The sequence below is a fragment of the Macrobrachium nipponense genome, chromosome 4 (genome assembly GCF_015104395.2).
Source record: "Macrobrachium nipponense isolate FS-2020 chromosome 4, ASM1510439v2, whole genome shotgun sequence".
NCBI lineage: Eukaryota > Metazoa > Arthropoda > Malacostraca > Decapoda > Palaemonidae > Macrobrachium > Macrobrachium nipponense.
The window spans coordinates 122,291,844-122,310,517 of record NC_061100.1 but is presented as its reverse complement, the minus strand read 5'-3'; the positions used below and the strand labels follow the sequence as shown (position 1 = coordinate 122,310,517).

The window sequence follows — 18,674 nt, the reverse complement described above, 5'->3', positions numbered from 1 at the left end:
TTGCAACTGATGTTTCAAATCGTCCCGTTCATCCAACGAGGCGCGGGGACCAGTTAGTGCCGGAAACAATCAAGCGAACGTAGTTAGTCGCATCACTTATCCTGCGAATAAACCGTAGGCGTTTTCGACTGTTCATACAGTACCTCGGGGAATGTCGACCGGACGTCCGTCCGTCCTCACGAACGAGGATTTTTTTTCCGTCGTCAGCGACACGCCATCCATCATCCGACATTTACATTTTGCTGTTTTTTCATCAGCCAAATTCCAGTTGGAGACTTTTATTTGCCTTTTATTCGCTTTGCATTACACCCCTCTTCACCTCTTTCAAAGCAGTGACTTCAGATTTTCTTATATGCTTGTCATTGTCACGTGTTGTCTTGAGATTATTTCCTGTTATTAGAGACGGTCGAGGAATTTTCCACCTTTCCATTCAGATGGATATGCATATATATATATATATATATATATATATATATATATATATATATATATATACCGATATATATATAGTATATATATATATATATATATGTATATATATATATATATATATATATATATATATATATATATATATATATATATATATATATATATACTGGATATATATATACGTATATATATATACGATATATATATATATATATATATATATATATATATATATATAATATATATATATATATATATATATATATATATATATATATATATATATATATATATACCGTATATATATATATATATATATATATATATATATATATATATATATATATATATATATATACACACGTATATATACGTATATATATATATATATATATATATATATATATATATATAGATAGATAGATAGATAGATAATATATATTTTACTTGTTCGTGTTGTATCCACGAACTTGAAAAGTAAATCTTTCGGATTAGTCTTGTGAGATTCTGTAGATGAGTCTCGGTGGTCGTTTTAGAATATTTCAGTAATTAACACAGTCTTGGCACGCCTTCGAATTTTCTTTCGCTTAGTACGAAGAGAAGAAAGTGTACGGAAACATATAAGGACCTGTTAGTGTGAAAGCAGAACTGGTTCCTAATAAGCAAAGCACACGCACATATAATAAATATATAATATATATATATATATATACCTATTATATATGTATAAATATATATATATATATATATATATATATATATATATATCTATATATATAACATAATTATCATTATAATTGTATACGTGTTTGTGTGTAAGAGGAAAGCAGTTGAAGTGTGTATTCTTAAGTTTAGAACAACTCTACATGACTTATGTTTTTAGTGATATAAGTTCCCGTATGTAATGGCAGTAGAACGCACAAATACAAGATGTAATTAGATCTGTAAAGTTCGAGATATCCCTCAAAATATTTTAGTAATCAGCAGCGTTCAAAGTTCAGAATTTTCGTCGGAATTGAGTTCACAGTGTCGCAGAGAAAGAGAGAGAGAGAGAGAGAGAGGGGGGGGGGGGGGGGGGGGCGGTACGAATACCTAGTAGGTACATAAATATCAGCTGATGGTTGGTTTTGATTAAGCTGGCCTTATGCCAGCACGGCCTCTTGCTCATAGAGCAGATACAGATAGTTTTCATCCAAGAAGTGAGCCTTACGAGTGAGTTCAGTAGCCATGTAATGTTCATTCTTTTCATTTTATTGTTTTTATATGTGAAAACCAATAAGACGGCATCCCACTACCCTTCGATCATGCCTGAAGATCACAACAGAGACAAGACCGGAAATTTAGAGTCAAGGAAAACGAAAGCAGGTAGAGAATTCCAAAGCCTTGCTGTGGAGGAGATAAAATAAATCACAAGCCTGGGAGTCCGAGGCCTACTAAGAACATTGCTAGATGGTTTATTAGAATGGCCCTAATGCATACTTGTGTATGATTCATGTGTCGCTTTGGCTGTAGTAACAGAATGATGACAATACGAGCATCATTATTTATGTATGATGCACCACTCTTCCTTCTCCCTGTATTTTTATCAACCATAGTTGTTTTGGAGGTGGTTCCACAGGGTCACGGATGCAGAATAACCATTTTTTCCGACTCAAAATACTGTGACACTATATATTGCCCTTATCCGTGCTCACGTACTACATTAAAAAGACCAATAATCGCTTTCACACTTGTTGACGTGCAATTCCGTAATTTTAAAGACGCCAAAACAGACTGGCTGTTCTTCATTCTTTTGTCAATGTCTGGCTCGTACAGGGTGTCATTTGATGTTCTTATTGTTGATGTTTAATAGATTTGTTGCTTTTATTTCCTGAAGGAGTTGCTCTTTTTTTTTTCTAGCTCCATTACATCGCTAATGCGAAACCCATTATTTTGTGACGACTCGTGCATGCATTGCCCCTCCCATTTTTATCGCTTCGTAAATTCTTTTAATCCGCATATTCCTACTTTTTCAAAGATGCCTCAGGTCTGGATGTTGCTAGCACGATCAAGAACTGATATCGCTCTCATTTTGACGGGGATTCGGAATCGATAGTTTTTTTTCTTCATTTTTTTAAGGCTACTTGATATACCCAAGGTTGTATAGCTGTTGAAACGCTCGTCACTGCTGTATTCGTCTTCACGTGTTTACATATTTGTCCTTTGATCTTTGGGTTTGTCCTTGGTGCATTTGAAGATAATTCATTCCCGTTGGTTCTTTAGCAAATTTTTGTTTATGTATTACCAGGTTTTGTTAGCGAAGCTGTATTGTTTGAACTTCTTAGTGCGGTCTCGAGTTTAAGCCTCGCTTATAGCTAGATAGATTTCATTGGTAACACGACCTTACCGTTCCTGTGAGCTAGGGCTGTGGTGGATGGCGGTGCCCTTTCGTCTGCCTGCTGAGCCATTAGCAGCCAATCCCTGTTTCCCCTGGTGCTAGCTTGGCTACTGATATGTGTCTATATTTGTAATCTTACTGTGTTTTATGCATTAATCGGCCCAGTAAAGATACTAGAAATAACACCACATATTTCCACTAAAAAGAGTTGTCAGGACTTTGGTCTAAATTGAATTTTTATGCTACCTTTTTCCAAGTTTCATTTTTGCAGTTAGTTTCATAAATCCTGCATGACTCTTGAGTACGTTAAGGTCTCTGCTACCCAATGAGAACGACCTCGCCTCTCCAGCAGGAGATCAGGGACGGGTCCCAACAGGTAAAACTACCTGGAGCTGTGGCCGGGAACATCTTTGAAATCAGTGGAATATGGTGGGTTACAACTATGAAGGCATTGGGCTAGCATTCTCATCCCAAAAAGTGCTTGCTGACAACCTAAAGGTTCAACAAATTAGAACTTCCTTATCTAAGATGAAAAGGCTCATAGTTGTGTGAATTGGCAGCATCCTCTCTTACCATGTGAAGGGACCCAGTTTTGACATCTCGTCTAGGGAGGGCGAATTGGTACGTTTTGTTAGGAGATTATCAAACCTATGTTGACCCTTACACATATATAGTATATATATATATATATATATATATATATACTATATATATATATATATATATCATATATATATATATATATATATATATATATATATATATATATAATATATATATATATATATACGTGTGTGTGTATACAACTTTTCATGAATGAAGTTGGTGAACCCAAAATGTAACAAAAATGTGAAGATGCCAAGAAAAGTAGGAAAGTAAACAATAAAGAAGGAAAACGCAATTAACTGATTCCTGTGCGATGGACGAAATGACTTTCAGAGCAGAATGTCAGACTAATATAAGTTACACATGTGTTTTAATTCTGTATCTTTTTCCTATTGAACAGTGAACTTCAGCTCAAATTTAGATTACCTGAAAGGAAAGTAGAATAGTTGCTCTATAATTTTTTTTATAGACGTGGTGGTTTTGCTATCGCTACCGGTAAGGGCCTGTGTCTCTTTCCTAGATTGCAGTCGGTAATGTTGTGCAAGATCCGTTCTCCTTGCCATCTTGCCTCAAGCACAATCATTTTTGTTGTGACGACAAGTGAGGTGGGATGGAATGTAAATGGCATTGGCATTTACTATTGTTGTATTGATTGAGTTGAATAATTAGGAAATTTCGCAAGGACTCTCGTACATTTTACAATATGGATCCATAAAAACTGTAGATTTTAACCGGATGTTTAAGAGGCGTTATGGTGTTTCCCTATTTCTATTATTGTGATAATAATCATTATCATTATTATGTACAAAGTGATTTCATTCACAGGAAACAAGCAAACAAACAAAAATAGATACTATAGCATTAGAATGTGGGGAGTAAAACATATAACATACAAGTTTGAATGCTGAATATTTACCAAAATAATCGGGGTTTTACGATAAAAACGCTGAATATTTAACAAAATAATCGAGTTGTTACAATAAAAACGCGGGGAATTTACTAAAACAATCAGTGTTTTACAATAAAAACGGTGAATATTTACCAAAATGATCGGGTTTTTTCAATAAAAGAAAAGTTGAATTATTTACTAATATAATCTGGGTTTTACAATAAAAATGTTCAATTATTTACCAAAATAATCGGGTTTTTACAATAAAAACGCTGAATTATTTTTCGAAATAATCGGAGGGTTACAATGAAAAACCACAAAGGGAGAGGCTTCCTTCAACCGACAGGATAGCGACTCATCGTGAGGAAACACCCCAAGTTTTTTGGCGTCGTATCCAAGGAATGATATGACAGAATATTAAAAAAAATAAAATAAAATAAAAAGACTCAAAAGCGACGCCGCCTTGACTTGCAAAACATTCCCAATCTGTCAAGATTAAATCTAAACGACAGTGAAAATTATGATGAATAATTGTAGGTTATAGATCATGATAAATTGCAGAGTTTTGCCTAAAACAGCGCAGAACATGTGAATTATAGATAACTATACTGGTACGTGAATTGTAAATAAAATTATATATGAAAGAGGTTCTTAGCATTGAAGTATTACCTAATATTTCTTCTTCATAATCCGGAACAGCCCCTGAGACTCTTCTGTTCGTGCTTCACCATCACTCGACTTTGTACGTAGTATCCTAATGATGATGTAGCCGTTTATAAACTCTGGATATTAGTAGATCCATCCTGACTTTTTTTTTATCATGTCTGGATCTCTCACATTAGACCAAGGGGGGCGGGGGAGGGCGGACGGGGGGGGGGGACCTTGCATTAAACCACTTGAAATGGAGTGTTGTAGCATCTGTCGAGTTTTGTATACGGTGCTAGGAAAATTACAGTTTGCAGTTTTTTTCCAGATAGTGCTTTTGAGGGATACTTGATCTCAGTCGTACTTTGAGATAAGAGTCTGACAATTTTGGACGCCATCAAAACTTTAAAAAGGTTTGTTACTTACTGAATTGGAGTTTCTTCCTCGTCAGGAACAGGTGTGGATACTCTACTCCTCTGAACGGCAAATCCTGTGTATTTATATGTATATTATGTAGGCTGGCAGTGCATTTAGTGATTGTTTTTTTTTTTTTTTTTTAAACCTTTAAAAAAATGGCTTCGCAGAGACATTTTTAGTTTGCTTTGTGTAGCTGGTCTTCTGTCGTGATTTTGCTATTTCGTGGATACACGAGAAACTCATAAAATTCCACGCTGGGGTCATAGGGACAGCGGACAAAAGAACGTAGGAAAAGAGAATTAGAAGTTAAGCGGTAGGGTGTGGAAAAAACAGGTTTAGCTAAGAAGACGATGAGCTTATTTTGAAGTTGCGTACCAGCTGAGATCTCATGAGAGCTCAGAGGAGGCTAGTAATAACAACGAACAAATAAAAAAATGCGCCGAAGTTTGTCGGCGCAATCGAGTTTTCTGTACAGCGTATAGTAATGTATGAAACTCTCGATGTGCTGCAGTATGAAACTCTCAACCACGACCGGGCAACGCGCAGCTGTTCCCCAGATGCGGTCAAGTGAAGATGCGTCGGCGGCTGGCAACTCTAGCGGTCCAGACGCACGATCATGGCTCAATTTAACCTCAAATAAAATAAAAATTACTGATGCTAGAGGGCTGCAATCCGGTATGTTTGATGATTGGAGGGAGGATGTTCCTCATACCAATTTGCAGCCCTCTAGCCTCAGTAGTTTTTTAAGATCTGAAGGCGAATAGAAAAAGTGCGGACTGATAGACAGTGCCATCTCAGTAGTTTTCTTGCATAGAAAACTGAAACTAGAGGGTGATGACGAACTTAAGGGAAAATATAAGGCTGTTTTACGATGAAGTAAAAGCAGAGAGATAGCTTAACGAGCAAATGGATCTCAAGAAATCAGGCGCAAATGGAGACGGAGTTCTGGGTCAGTGAGTATTTTGAAGATTTAATGAGTGTGAAAGACGGAATTGAAGTGGTACAAGAGGAAAGGTATAGTGAAATGTTGAGAATGCTTGCTGAAGTGATTTCCGAGGATGTAAGAAGGACAATTTAGAGGCTGTTGAAAGGAAATTGAAAAGGAAATGCCTGGTATGTTGGTGATAGTGGGATTGAGTGGCTGACTAGTGTTTGTAAGGCATGTCTGAAATTTCTGAAGAATAATAACGACTGTAAGAATTTCAGGAACATGGCTTTACTTAGTTTACTAACAAAGGTTTATGGCAGGATTTTGGCTGGGAAAGTAAGTCCAATGAAATAAAGTTTGATAAGGAAAAAACAGAAAGGGTTTAGGCAAAGATGACAGCGTGAAGGATGCGTTTATTATGCAACAGTTATGTGTGAAGTTTGAAAGAAAGTGAATATCTGGATGTGGAAGACACGGAACAAGAAAATCTTATCATGCGATTGACTGACAGTCTATTAGGAAAGCATGGTTTAGAAGATAAGTTGTTGATGACAGTCAGAAGGTTAATAATAGAAGTGACAGAAGTATAAGAATGCTTGGATGAGTGAGTGCCAAGTTTGGCGTTAAAGTGGGTCTAGTTCAAGTGTATGTTAGATCTCTGGGGCTACTCTGTATCTTTTTGGATGGAAAGATGCAAAAATCCAGAGAAAGGATATCAGACGTAAGTGCAAAATGAATCATTAAGGAGAGTAGAATGGTTGATCTTTTTAGACGAAACATTTCTGTTTGAAGATAGTGAAGAGAAACTGCAGAAAGTAGTAAAAGTTGAAAAGTTTTGCAAGGGAAAAAGTTAGAAATAAATGCAAGCTAAAGTGAGGTTGTTCGGGTTAATGAAGACCAGGATGATGGAACACTTAATTTTACTAGGGATGGTGGAAGGTTGGAAGTGATTGATTCATGTAGGTATTTGAAAGTTAATATAATGGATGATGGAGGAGCCGAAGAGATTTTTCAGAGAATAGGTGAAGGGAGAAAAGTAGAGTGGTATGTTTCAAAGATAAAGTAGAGATTTCGATTCCTTGCGGAAGCCAAGGTAGGCATATATACTCTTTTTTTCCATCTGTCCATCCGTGTGTGGTGTTTTCGCATGGTAACACTGCGTCCCAGGCTTTAAATAGTTACGCTATGTGTAAGTTTTAGGTAAATAAAAGGATAGATCTGGATGTACATTTGCAACTGAAAAGTGTTTTAATGATTTACTGTATGCGAATTACAGCGTTAATATTCGAAATAGGATATTATTTAAAGCCCGGGATGCAGTGTTACCATGCGCAAACACCGCAGGCGGATGGACAGATGGAAAAAAACAGAGTATAGTTAAGGATTGTTGAGCTAACTCTCCTTTATGGAATTGTGATATGGTTGTTGACTGCAAATTAAAAAAGAATTTGAAGGTATTCTGATCAGCAGTTTGCATGTTATGTGGTGCAAGAAGAATAGAAATGATGGGGAATGTGATATAAAAAAATATTCTGAGAGTCTGCTCATGTGGAAAGAATGGACGAAGGTGTGTATGTGAAAAATCGTATAATTTAGAGCTGTTAGGAGGAAGAGGAGGAAAACCAGGAAAATATTGGATAGGTGCAGTAAAAGGGTACGGTACAGGAAATAAAGGGCTTTAATGTCCATGAGGCAGGAGAGTGCATGGAAGGGAGTGGTATTTGCACCGTGCTTGGAGGGTCGTCTGTGCGCTATTGACGCTTCTTTTTTTTCTTTTTTTCTTTTGCACAATAGTTAATTTATGGTTCAGCAGTTAAATGGTTTGGTGTGAAAGAATGCACACATACACAAATACCCTGTATACATACATACACACACACACACACACACACACACACATATATATATATATATATATATATATATATATATATATATATATATATATATATATACATACATATCGTGTATGTGTTTGTGTCAAAACATAACTGCTCGTACCCTTTTACTTCAGTGTCAGTGATAAAAAGGTGATAAGTGCATCGCCATCCGTGAAGTTCAAATTTGCACAAGCATGCAGTGTTTGTATATAATATGCAAACTTCATTTACATTGACAACAATCATATCTCTTGAAGTTAGCTGCATTATGGGTCGTTCCTGCGCTGTTTTCGAATGCCCATGTCCATGCACACTAGGAAAACAAGATTTAAAAACGATGCGAAGGATAACTGCGTGAGTAAATAATCATAAGAACTTGAAATGAGATTTACTTTTCGCAAGAAAAAAACTACACGCGCAAAGAATCGGGTAAGACGCAACGGTTGAAAATCTCTTCCGGAATGCTAATTTTCCCTCGAGGTTTCTGGCTAAATCGAATGATACCAGTCACGAATTCTGATACACCACATAATGGACGCTGAGGAGTTACGATATGCTTTTATGAGAGAGAGAGAGAGAGACTTGTAAAACTAAATCGCGAGAGAGAGAGAGAGAGAGAGAGACTTATACAACAAAATCGAGAGAGAGAGAGAAACTTGTAAAACTAAATTGAGAGAGAGAGAGAGAGAGAGAGAGAGAGAGAGAGAGAGAGAGAGAGACGCTTGCACAACTAAATAGCATCTAAATCGCAGGCTAAAAACCACGACTCTAAGAGCGTTAAGTGTAAGAGCTTATGTACAAATTATTTATAACCCTATTCAAGGGGATTTGAGAAAAAAAAAAAAAAAAAAAAAAAACTGACAGACTGACATTATGGACTCTCAAAGCTGTGATGATGGGCGGAGGACCGTTTTCCGTGTCAGTGATTTTGTCGGTTGAGTTTTTATTTTTATTTTTTTTCCTGGATTTTTTTTTTTTTTTATTTTGTGTGACCTCGCACGGCCAGTGATCATGGAATTCGGTATGTTTTGCTTTAATTAGGAAGCTGGTATGTGTCGATCAGTGACGTTTATTCGCTCATTTCCGTGTCTGTGTGTTTTCTGTCGATTTGTTTTTCACTAACTTAAATATCAGTCGTTTCATCTCAACTTTGAGCGTGATTTCGCCTGAGGGAATTACATAGTGCATGTTGTCTCCTGCTCTCTTTGTGAGATAGATAATAAAAGACGTTCAAAGTGTTTTTAAGCAAAATAAAACGATTCTTTTTCAATCTTTTGCATTGTTGAAAATACAGATAACGGTGCAGTGGCCATTGTAATGACTTTATGTTGCCTAGTTGTGGCGGAACAATAAACGAAGAAGGAAAGGAAAAACGTTGGATTCGAACTTCCTTTGATTTCAAGAAGAATTAAGTATTTTCTTGATTCAGTTTTCAGTCAAGCGCGCGCGCGCACACACACACACAACACACACAATACACACACACCACACACACCCACACACACACAAACACACACACACATATATATATATATATATATATATATGTTTGTATGTGTGAATGTATAGTATATATGTGTGTTTATATATTAACTTTATCAATTTCACAATTGTTCTGTGAATTGATACAATTACTTACAGGACCTCATTGATACCATCCAGTTTCAGTTATATAAATATACGTACATGCACGTGCTTCATGGCGCTCGCTACTCTGCGCTGGGACCCGGAACTGCCAATGATGTCTCCCTTATCCACCCGATCCCCTTCCTACCCCTCCCCCACACGGGGCGGACAAACAGAGTTGCAGGAGAAGGGTGGATGTGTCATGTCTCCCCTACCCATGCATTAATCCCCTGCCCACCCTTCCCTCACCCCTGGCAGACAAACAAGTCCAATCGGAAGTTTTTATTATTATTATTTATTATTAATTATTATTATTTATTATTATAATTATTCTTATTATTATATATGTGTGTCTGTGTTTGTGTGTCCATGTTTATCACCGTATTGTTATGCTACTGATTGGGAGAATTGCATATTTTTAGAATGTGATTTTATAGTTATTTTTCATCTTCTCTATTGTGTTCGAATAATGATTAAGAATACGTTCGCATATTTTGATATTCATCGTCAAAATGAAAGTACTGAAATAATGTTTTTGGAAATAAGCACAACATAACCACGTTCGAGAAACCAATTCTTCCTTGATATCCTGTTCGAACTGTATGAGGTAGAAGTATGAGGTAGAAGTCTGTTATTATTAATCCTAATAGCCATATGCTTACGGTGAGAGTTTATAGTAATAATGATAGTAATTTAACCCATAGGAGGTAGAAGATTTTCTTAGAGTAAAATGTCTCTTCTTCTTCTATTACATTCTAGAAATGGAGGTTGCAGTACTATCTTTATTGTATGTAAGTGATATTCTTATCAGAATAATATATATATATATATATATATATATATATATATATATATATATATAATATATGTGTGTGTGTGTGTGTGTGTGTGTGTGTGTACATATACGTATATATAACGTTCTAGGATATGGTGGTTACTAGTAACTCGAACATTATAAGACTGTTGTAGGAGGAAGTGCATCACAGATGGTCCTTAAAATACATTTATTGCGACGTTTCAAAACACAAAAGGTTTTATTTTCAAGCTGTAAGGACATAAAACAATAAAATTAACATTAAAAGCGCTAAAATACAAATACAAGACATAATACATTATAAACAAGATAAAAAAAAATACAAACTAGTTATAGCAGAACCAACCATCAAGAGAGAAAGGAAGGACAGAATTCAGAAGGAACAAACGTAAGAGAGCATTGGGGTTATTACAATTGCATATGTATCTAAAACGTGACCTGTAGACATGCACGACTTCGTCAAATTAAAGAGCAGAATTATGCAAATGATGTCAGAAGCACCACTCAGCGTTTCAAAGATGAACAATGAGGAAATCACCGGGTAACCGGACAATCACCTCAGGAAATGCGATTCAGTTACGGCGTCCATTATGCGGAGGGCAAATTACTTGTAAACACAAAAGATGAGATTTCCCGTGAGCGAGATTGGATGCCATGTGCTGCTTGCCGACCGTGAAATTTCCCAGCCTCTTGAATGATCCGAAACTCCGAGGCCGATTCTTGTTTAGCTTCCTGTTGTGTTTGTTGCCTCTGAGGTGGATGGGGAGTTTTATAACCCTGATTGGTCGGTGGGCGCTGTTTGCAGAAGCTGATGATACGCCAAAGCAGCTGCTGCTTCTTCCTCTTGTTCAGGGTGGAAATATGTTGTGCTTGTCGAATACGAGTTGCACGATTCTGTAGCAAATGAGCGGTGCTGCCAAAGGAGGCGCAGAGGCATTCAGATTTCGCAATGATTGCACTTTGGTCTTGCGTTTGTGTATCGCCTTGTTTCCTCTTAGCATTCCATGCAGAGTTGCGTTAATCTTTACAATATGTTTCCTTCTCTGTAGTACGAGGAATTTTTATGTATGACAAATCGTTACTCAAAATGAGTAACATTTTATGAGATGTTTTAATTACTGCGCAGTTAAACGTCAATGATGTAGAAAGTAATCTTAGAATAAATCATCAAGCTTCACCAGAGGATTACTGATAAGTGTAAAACATGGTAGTATTGGAAACGAATACATGATACATTATCGTATAAAAATATAAATAATCAAAACAATAGAATGTTCGGCAAATTATTTTCCAGTTTTTTTTTTTATAATTTTTTTTCCTGACAGTAGACTTTTAGCAGGTGACCTATGAGAAGGGTCAACTAGTGACCTTTGCTTGCGAAATTTGCTTCTATAGGGAAATCAGTCCCATTCACTAACGAACCTTGATTGCCTAACTTTATGAGCAAAGGCCCCGAATTTTTTTTCTTTCTTTCTTTCTTTTTTTGTGACTATGAGAGTCTCTTTGCATAAGAGTACCATTACTTTCTCGTTGTCATCTAAGGGCAAGGCGAGCGGCTTGGGACCTCTAAACAGACCAGGCCCGAATCGCTTATGGACAACAGAGGGCTAACCACCCAGTGAACACTGAAACCACTTTTTGATTTAGACCAATTAAAAAAATGATAGTTAACCAACTGCCTCAAGAAAGAATTGTAGCAGCTTATATAGAGGCAGTCATAAGAATTAAATAAAAATTAAGCCTAATCTTAAAAATGACAGTTACAGACCTGATTAAAGAAAGTGTAATAACAAAAGCACCAAATATGAGAGCTAACCATGAAGGAAGCGCTAATACCAGCATATAAACTTGATGATCCGTGATTCTTTATTAATCACGACGTAGAATACCGTATATCTTCATTCCACCAAAATTCTTATTATATAAGTGATTCTACTCTATCCTTAAGACAAGAAATGCAGCAGCCACATTAATGTAAAGGCAATAAATATGTTCTTCTTAATTTGATTCAGATCTTCGAATTAGTGAGATATAGACAAAAGCTGTGTACATTCAAGAAAGAAAAACATTTCCCTCTCTCACACAAAGGAAATTCATGCTGTACTAAATAAACGTTTTACGCACATACATACCTTTTACAGGAAGACCCCACTCCATACACTAACACACACACACACACACACACACACACACACCCTTCCTCCCCCGGCCACACACACACACACACACACACACTCGCATCCAGTTTCGTGATGAACCGAATTTACATTTTATAGGTCGCCTCTAATTGCGTTCGCGCAGGGAACACACCCGAAACTCTATCGCTTGTCAGCATGGCCATTTTGCCATGGATTTCTGCGTACTCGCGCATGTTGTAACCCAAATCATTTTGGTAATCTCGTTCCAACTACGCTCTGGCTAAGAGGACAGGATGAACATTGATGAAAATTGTGTTGAAAGGGTTACCAAATGAGATGTCGCAGTAAATTCTCTCTCTCTCTCTCTCTCTTCTCTTCTCCTTTTTTCTCTCTCTATCTCTCTCTCCTCTCTCTCTCTCTCTCCTCTCTCATCTCTCTCTCTCTCTATATATATATATATATATATATATATATATATATATATATATATATATATATACATATACATATACATATACATATACATATTGTGTGTGTGTTGATTGGGTGGGGTACCGGCCCACAATCGTTGTATGAGACCTTTAAAACGATGAGCGTTATACAACTGATTAGAGAATAAAAGGTTTAGCGTTGATTTGCTAATTATAAAATGAAAACAGAGAGAGAGAGAGAGAGAGAGAGAGAGAGAGAGAGAGAGAGAGAGAGAGAGAGTTGGAGCGGTAACGCCAATAATCAAACAAGGTATCGCTGGATGAGATCACAGGGAGAGTCGTCCAACGGGCTGTTTGCAGACGTCTGAATTCTCACCATGACGTGGGTTGATTCTCTTCTGACCGAAGCTCCCAGTTTAAGAATAGAAATCTGTCATACTGCAAAGGGCTATTGAAGGGTCAGGTTCATGTTCGAACGGAGTTTAATCTCTGTGGAGACAAGAGACAGAAGAAGTAACTGTAAAGAAGGATTGAGCTTACCCAGAAGTACCTCATAGACCTGCCCCAGAAAAGGTGGCTGTCTTTCTTTCTCACAGTCCTCAACTGAAAACCCTTTGGACAGTCAGCAGACTGTAGACCAGAAGGGCTTTCGTAAAGAATATCAGACTGCAGAGAGAGAGAGAGTTGTAGCAAAAAAAAAAAAAAAAAAAAAAACTGATGCATAAATCAATTTTAGGGAGCAAAAAAAAAAAAAAACGATGCATCTGAAATTTAGGAGGCTTCAACACAGAGCAAGAACGAATTTGCTCCTCTTGAAATATTTGGAGAGCAGAAGATTCCACGACTTCTCTAGGCAAACTATTCCACACTTTAGATGTAGCCAAGATAAATCTCTTAGCAGACTGAGAGAGAAAATAATGGAAACGGCAAGTGGAAGAGAATTTCAAAGCTTGTTAGCAGAGATAAAGACCTAGGCAACGGAAACTAGTTTTAAGAATTCCACGCAGTAAGGGAGGACGAGGCGACCTTAAGATTCAGAAAATGACTTTGTAGATTCTATGGTATGGATGACTTCAAAATATAATCGGCCGAATCTGACAAATGATTACGGTCTGTTTCTGATGACCGTCATTGAGAGTTGGTCGTCTTATTGTTGTATCCCGGTAAATAAGCTCTTTCGAACGACTTGTGCTTTGCTTCGCTCAATCCCAAAGGATATTAAGACCTTAGAAAAACTTTTTTAGTGTAGTATGCTATTTGTAACTATATGCATATTATCAAAGCGCTGTATATCCAGAATAGCACGATTCCATCCAAAACGCGCATACACATGGTTTCATTTGCATACCGGAATTTACTGTCTTATGCAAACAAGAAATGTTCATGTACAACGCATAATCTACTGAAAGGCGAATTACCCTCATCATAAATTATTATTATTATTTTTTTCCCTTAGATGGCAAATTCATGTAGACTAATAAGGTATCATTTAATCCCAAAAATCATATTATTTTGGTTATAACTTTTGCTTCTTTCGTTACTAGGCGCTGGCTTGTAGTTGGCGGACGCGAGGTGTCCCCGGACTCGGTCTATCGGGTGGCCGTGGAGGCTCTCCAGACTAGCCAGACTCTTCTCGTCATAGCTGGTCTCGTCCACAATGGGGAACAGGTCGCATCAGGCAAAGTGCGGCTGCAGCCAGGTCAGCTATCGGAAATTCTTCTTAAGGTAGGTCGTTTGTGTTGGTCAGATGAACAAAAATGCATGTTTTCTTCGTATTTTTTTCCTTTTTATCTAAGAACTAGAAAAATAATGAAGTAAATAGAGTTTAGCACTGGACCCGTCAAACTAGCTCGACTTGATTTGTTAAATTCAAGATAAGACTGATCTAGCCACCCAGGCCTTGCTTTCTGTGTCATCTGTCTGGAATATATTTATTCAGAATAATGTTTTATGTCTGACTTCATACAGAACCATAAATTCCCGTGTAAAGCGTCTTGATTATCCTTTAGAAGCTATAGACTTATCACCCCTCTCAATCACTCCTCTCAGAGGTCTAGCCGTGACGAGCCCTGCTATTCTGTTTTTGTGAAGATTGATTTTACTCCAGTTATTTCAGTTGCAAAAGAGATTGCAAGATTACTTCGTAAGAAAACAATTTCGCGTCGGTGATATTAAATAGCAGAATTAGCGTGACTGTGTAAGTTCACTTCCCTCAGAAAACATAATGGGGGGTTCTCTTAGATTTAGACAGAACACCAACTAACAATCCGTGCAAATTGGTGAATTCCAAGAACAAGGGGAAGTAGAAAACCTATCAAAAAGATTGCAGTAAGTTAATAGAGTTATTCAAAGGAAAGCTACGTCCCGGAGACAGTCCGACATTTATCGTAAACTTGACTCGAGACAAGGACGCGAAACATATGACAGAATTGTTATCAGTGTAAAGTGAGACTTTCCTTGGCTGAATATTTCTTAACGGATGTGATCGGATTTTAAAAGCAAATTTGTTAGTTGAAGTTTTACTGCGCTTTTTTGCAGAATCCTACTGATCTTGCACGATCGTTTCTGTGTAGATGACAATCACAGTCAAAAGCTAACCATCTTTCTTAATATCTTGTAATACTTAAGACTAATTATACAGTGCAATCACTTAATGGGTAATTCCTATTCAACATGTATTTTCCCAATATTGTTATCTATAAGTATTTAAATTTTGTAATACTACCTGAGTACCATATCAGCCCAGATGAATGACGTTTGTCTAGTAATCAATAGAGTGGAAAAGATATGTATAATACCACAGCCAATGCCATTCATTCAAGAGTGCTTTCCCCTACACGCATACCGCGTCCGGGTTGCCTGTTGTGCTGTGCTTTGTAAGCTTTTTTTGACCAATAAATTGTTTTCTCTCTCTGTCTGTAAATCTTCAGCTGGAAACCCTCATGGACAGAGGGAATCAGTCTGCTGAGAGGAACAAATTACAGGAAATCGTGATAAATAAATATGAGGGAACAGGAGATGAAACCGATACGTCTGAATTCCGGAGGTGTCAGCGTAAAGCAGGAATGAATTTATTCATCGCTTAAACATTTGGAGACCAGAATACTCCACAACTGCACTAGGAGAAAGTACGCCACATTTTAGCTGTATCCAAAGTAAAACTCTCAGCAGCAGCAGCAGTCTGCCTGCCTTGTGCTGCGACCAGTGGCAGCTAGGTCTGTCAGGAAGAGCCGGGAGGCCATCGGAATGTTTCTCTAACATCCTAAAAGGCAATAAGAAAAAGCAAATGACCTTGATTTGTACCCTGACTAGCATTAACTTTAATCACATACCGTCACTCTTCTATTACTCGAAAATGAGACATGCATTAGATTGCATTGTAGTGTCATGTTAGTAAATCTAGATGATTGGTTTCCTCAATTCGTCTATCTCACAGTCTGACAATAGCCACTGTACTTAGGGCTTTTGTGTGGGTGAAAAAGTTGGCCATTGTTGTCCTTCTTTTAGCTTTTTCTTTGATTGCATTTGGAACAATATTCTATAGTGTCGTTTCGCAAAAGTACATAAAATGAAGGAAAATAAGTGACTGACCTAAAACTTGATCAAGACTAAAAAACTTTATTCGAAATTTGACTTTTGATGGGGAATATGTAGTAGGCCTCAACTAAAGAAAAACAATATATATTTGGAAATGCCTGTCAGGTACAAGATGTAAAAAGTCATAAAAAGTGTCAACGTTGATATTTTCCTCGGCAACGGAATGATGAGGCACTTGCAGAACTGTCACGAATTGAGTGTTAAGGGAAAACCAGTCCATTTTTTTAAGATTTTTTTTTTTTTTCCATTTTAAAGACGTCGGTCCGATTTCTGAATATATGTGCATGTTTCTTCTTCTTCGTGAATTTATGGTCACATCAAAATAAGGACTTTGTTTCATTTAGTCATTATTTTTGAGGCACATGTTATTGCTGTCGGAATTCTCTGAGTCATGAGTATGGTGAAAGGACTTTGGAGACATCTCTCCCACCATTATGTGTTCTAGCTTCTCGTGCAGAAACTCACATGCGTACTAGCGTAAAAGAACATGCACACGTGCGTGTACTCACGCACCACACTTATACAGGTATATTATCTATCAAAAGAGAAACCGTGGCTGAGTGGGTGTCCCGCAAACACGTTTCCCGAGAGCTTTTAATAAAGCATCTTTCGCCATGTTTTATCCAAACAACCAAAATTGAAGTCTGCGTGTTTGCTATCTTGTGGCATCAACCTAATGGACACCTAGCCTTGAAATATTCTCTGATATAGGAAAGAATTGATTTTGCAGAGTAATAGTGACAAGGTACGAGTAGACGGCAGTCTTGAACCTTCGCACCAAAATCACACGGAGAGCAGCAAAGTATTGCCCGTGAAGGAACAGCTATTTCGGGAAATTATGGTTCGGTTGAATCCGAGGCCTCATTATCGAGAGGCGCCACCGGAAGGCAAGAATGACTGTCATTCGACCAAGGTCAATGGTTACGCGATCTCGTGCAACGAGTGATCTGCAGTGAGAGCGTGCGTGAATTGCCTGTTCTATTCCGTCGGCGTCCTGGTCCATACGCTTTTTGGCCCCCGCAGGAGGGTAGTGCCGTCAGTGCACCTCACGGGGTACACTGTAGGCATTACTCAAGGTTCTTTGCAGCGTCCCTCTGGCCCTTAGCTGCAATCCTCTTTCATTCCTTTTATTGTACCTCCGCTCATATTATCTTTCTTCCATCTCACATTCCACCCTCGCCTAACAGTTGTTTCATGGTGCAACCGCGAGGATTTCCTCCTTTTGTACCTTTCAAACCTCCTTAATTCTCAATTTCCATTTCAGCCCTGAGTGACCTCAAAGGTACAAGCGCTTGGCCTTTCGCCTAAACTGCGTATATATTCCATACAGTTTTTGGGTTCTGTGAGGCTTTAGCGTTATAGTTCAGAATTACACCATGGCAGTTGTTAAAAAGAGAAATATGATTATATCTCAGTTTCTTTCGGAATACTATTCCTTTATAGGACTGTTAAATATATATATATATAATATATATATATATATATATATATATATATATGTGTGTGTGTGTGTGTGTGTGTGTGTGTGGTGTGTGCAACATATATATTTAAATATATATATATATATATATATATAATGGAATATATATACATATATATATATATATATATATATATATATATATATATATATATATATATATATATATATATATGCTAGAAGGTCCAGCCAGGAAAAGAACGAGATAGGCATTATACACATTCTATTCCGACGTAACGCAGATCTTTCATTTACCAATGCGATTTTCTACCAAAAAATAAATTGTAAATAGGTAGAATTGACAATTCATAAAGAAAGAAATGAAATGCATATAGAACTTATAAAAGATTCACAAGAGACATGCAACTAATAAAGACAAAAAAGGGAACTAAAGCGCGTATGAAACCCACAAAA

General features: G+C 37.2%; 1 protein-coding gene across 1 annotated transcript in view; it reads left to right on the top strand.

Moving 5' to 3' along the window:
- The window catches only part of LOC135211109 (CD109 antigen-like), a 192,643-nt gene that overhangs the window by 107,996 nt on the left and 65,973 nt on the right, over window positions 1-18,674 (top strand). The window contains exon 3 of the mRNA XM_064244201.1: window positions 14,728-14,908. Within this exon, the coding sequence (XP_064100271.1) occupies window positions 14,728-14,908 (181 nt within the window). The remainder of the gene's footprint in view (window positions 1-14,727; window positions 14,909-18,674) is intronic.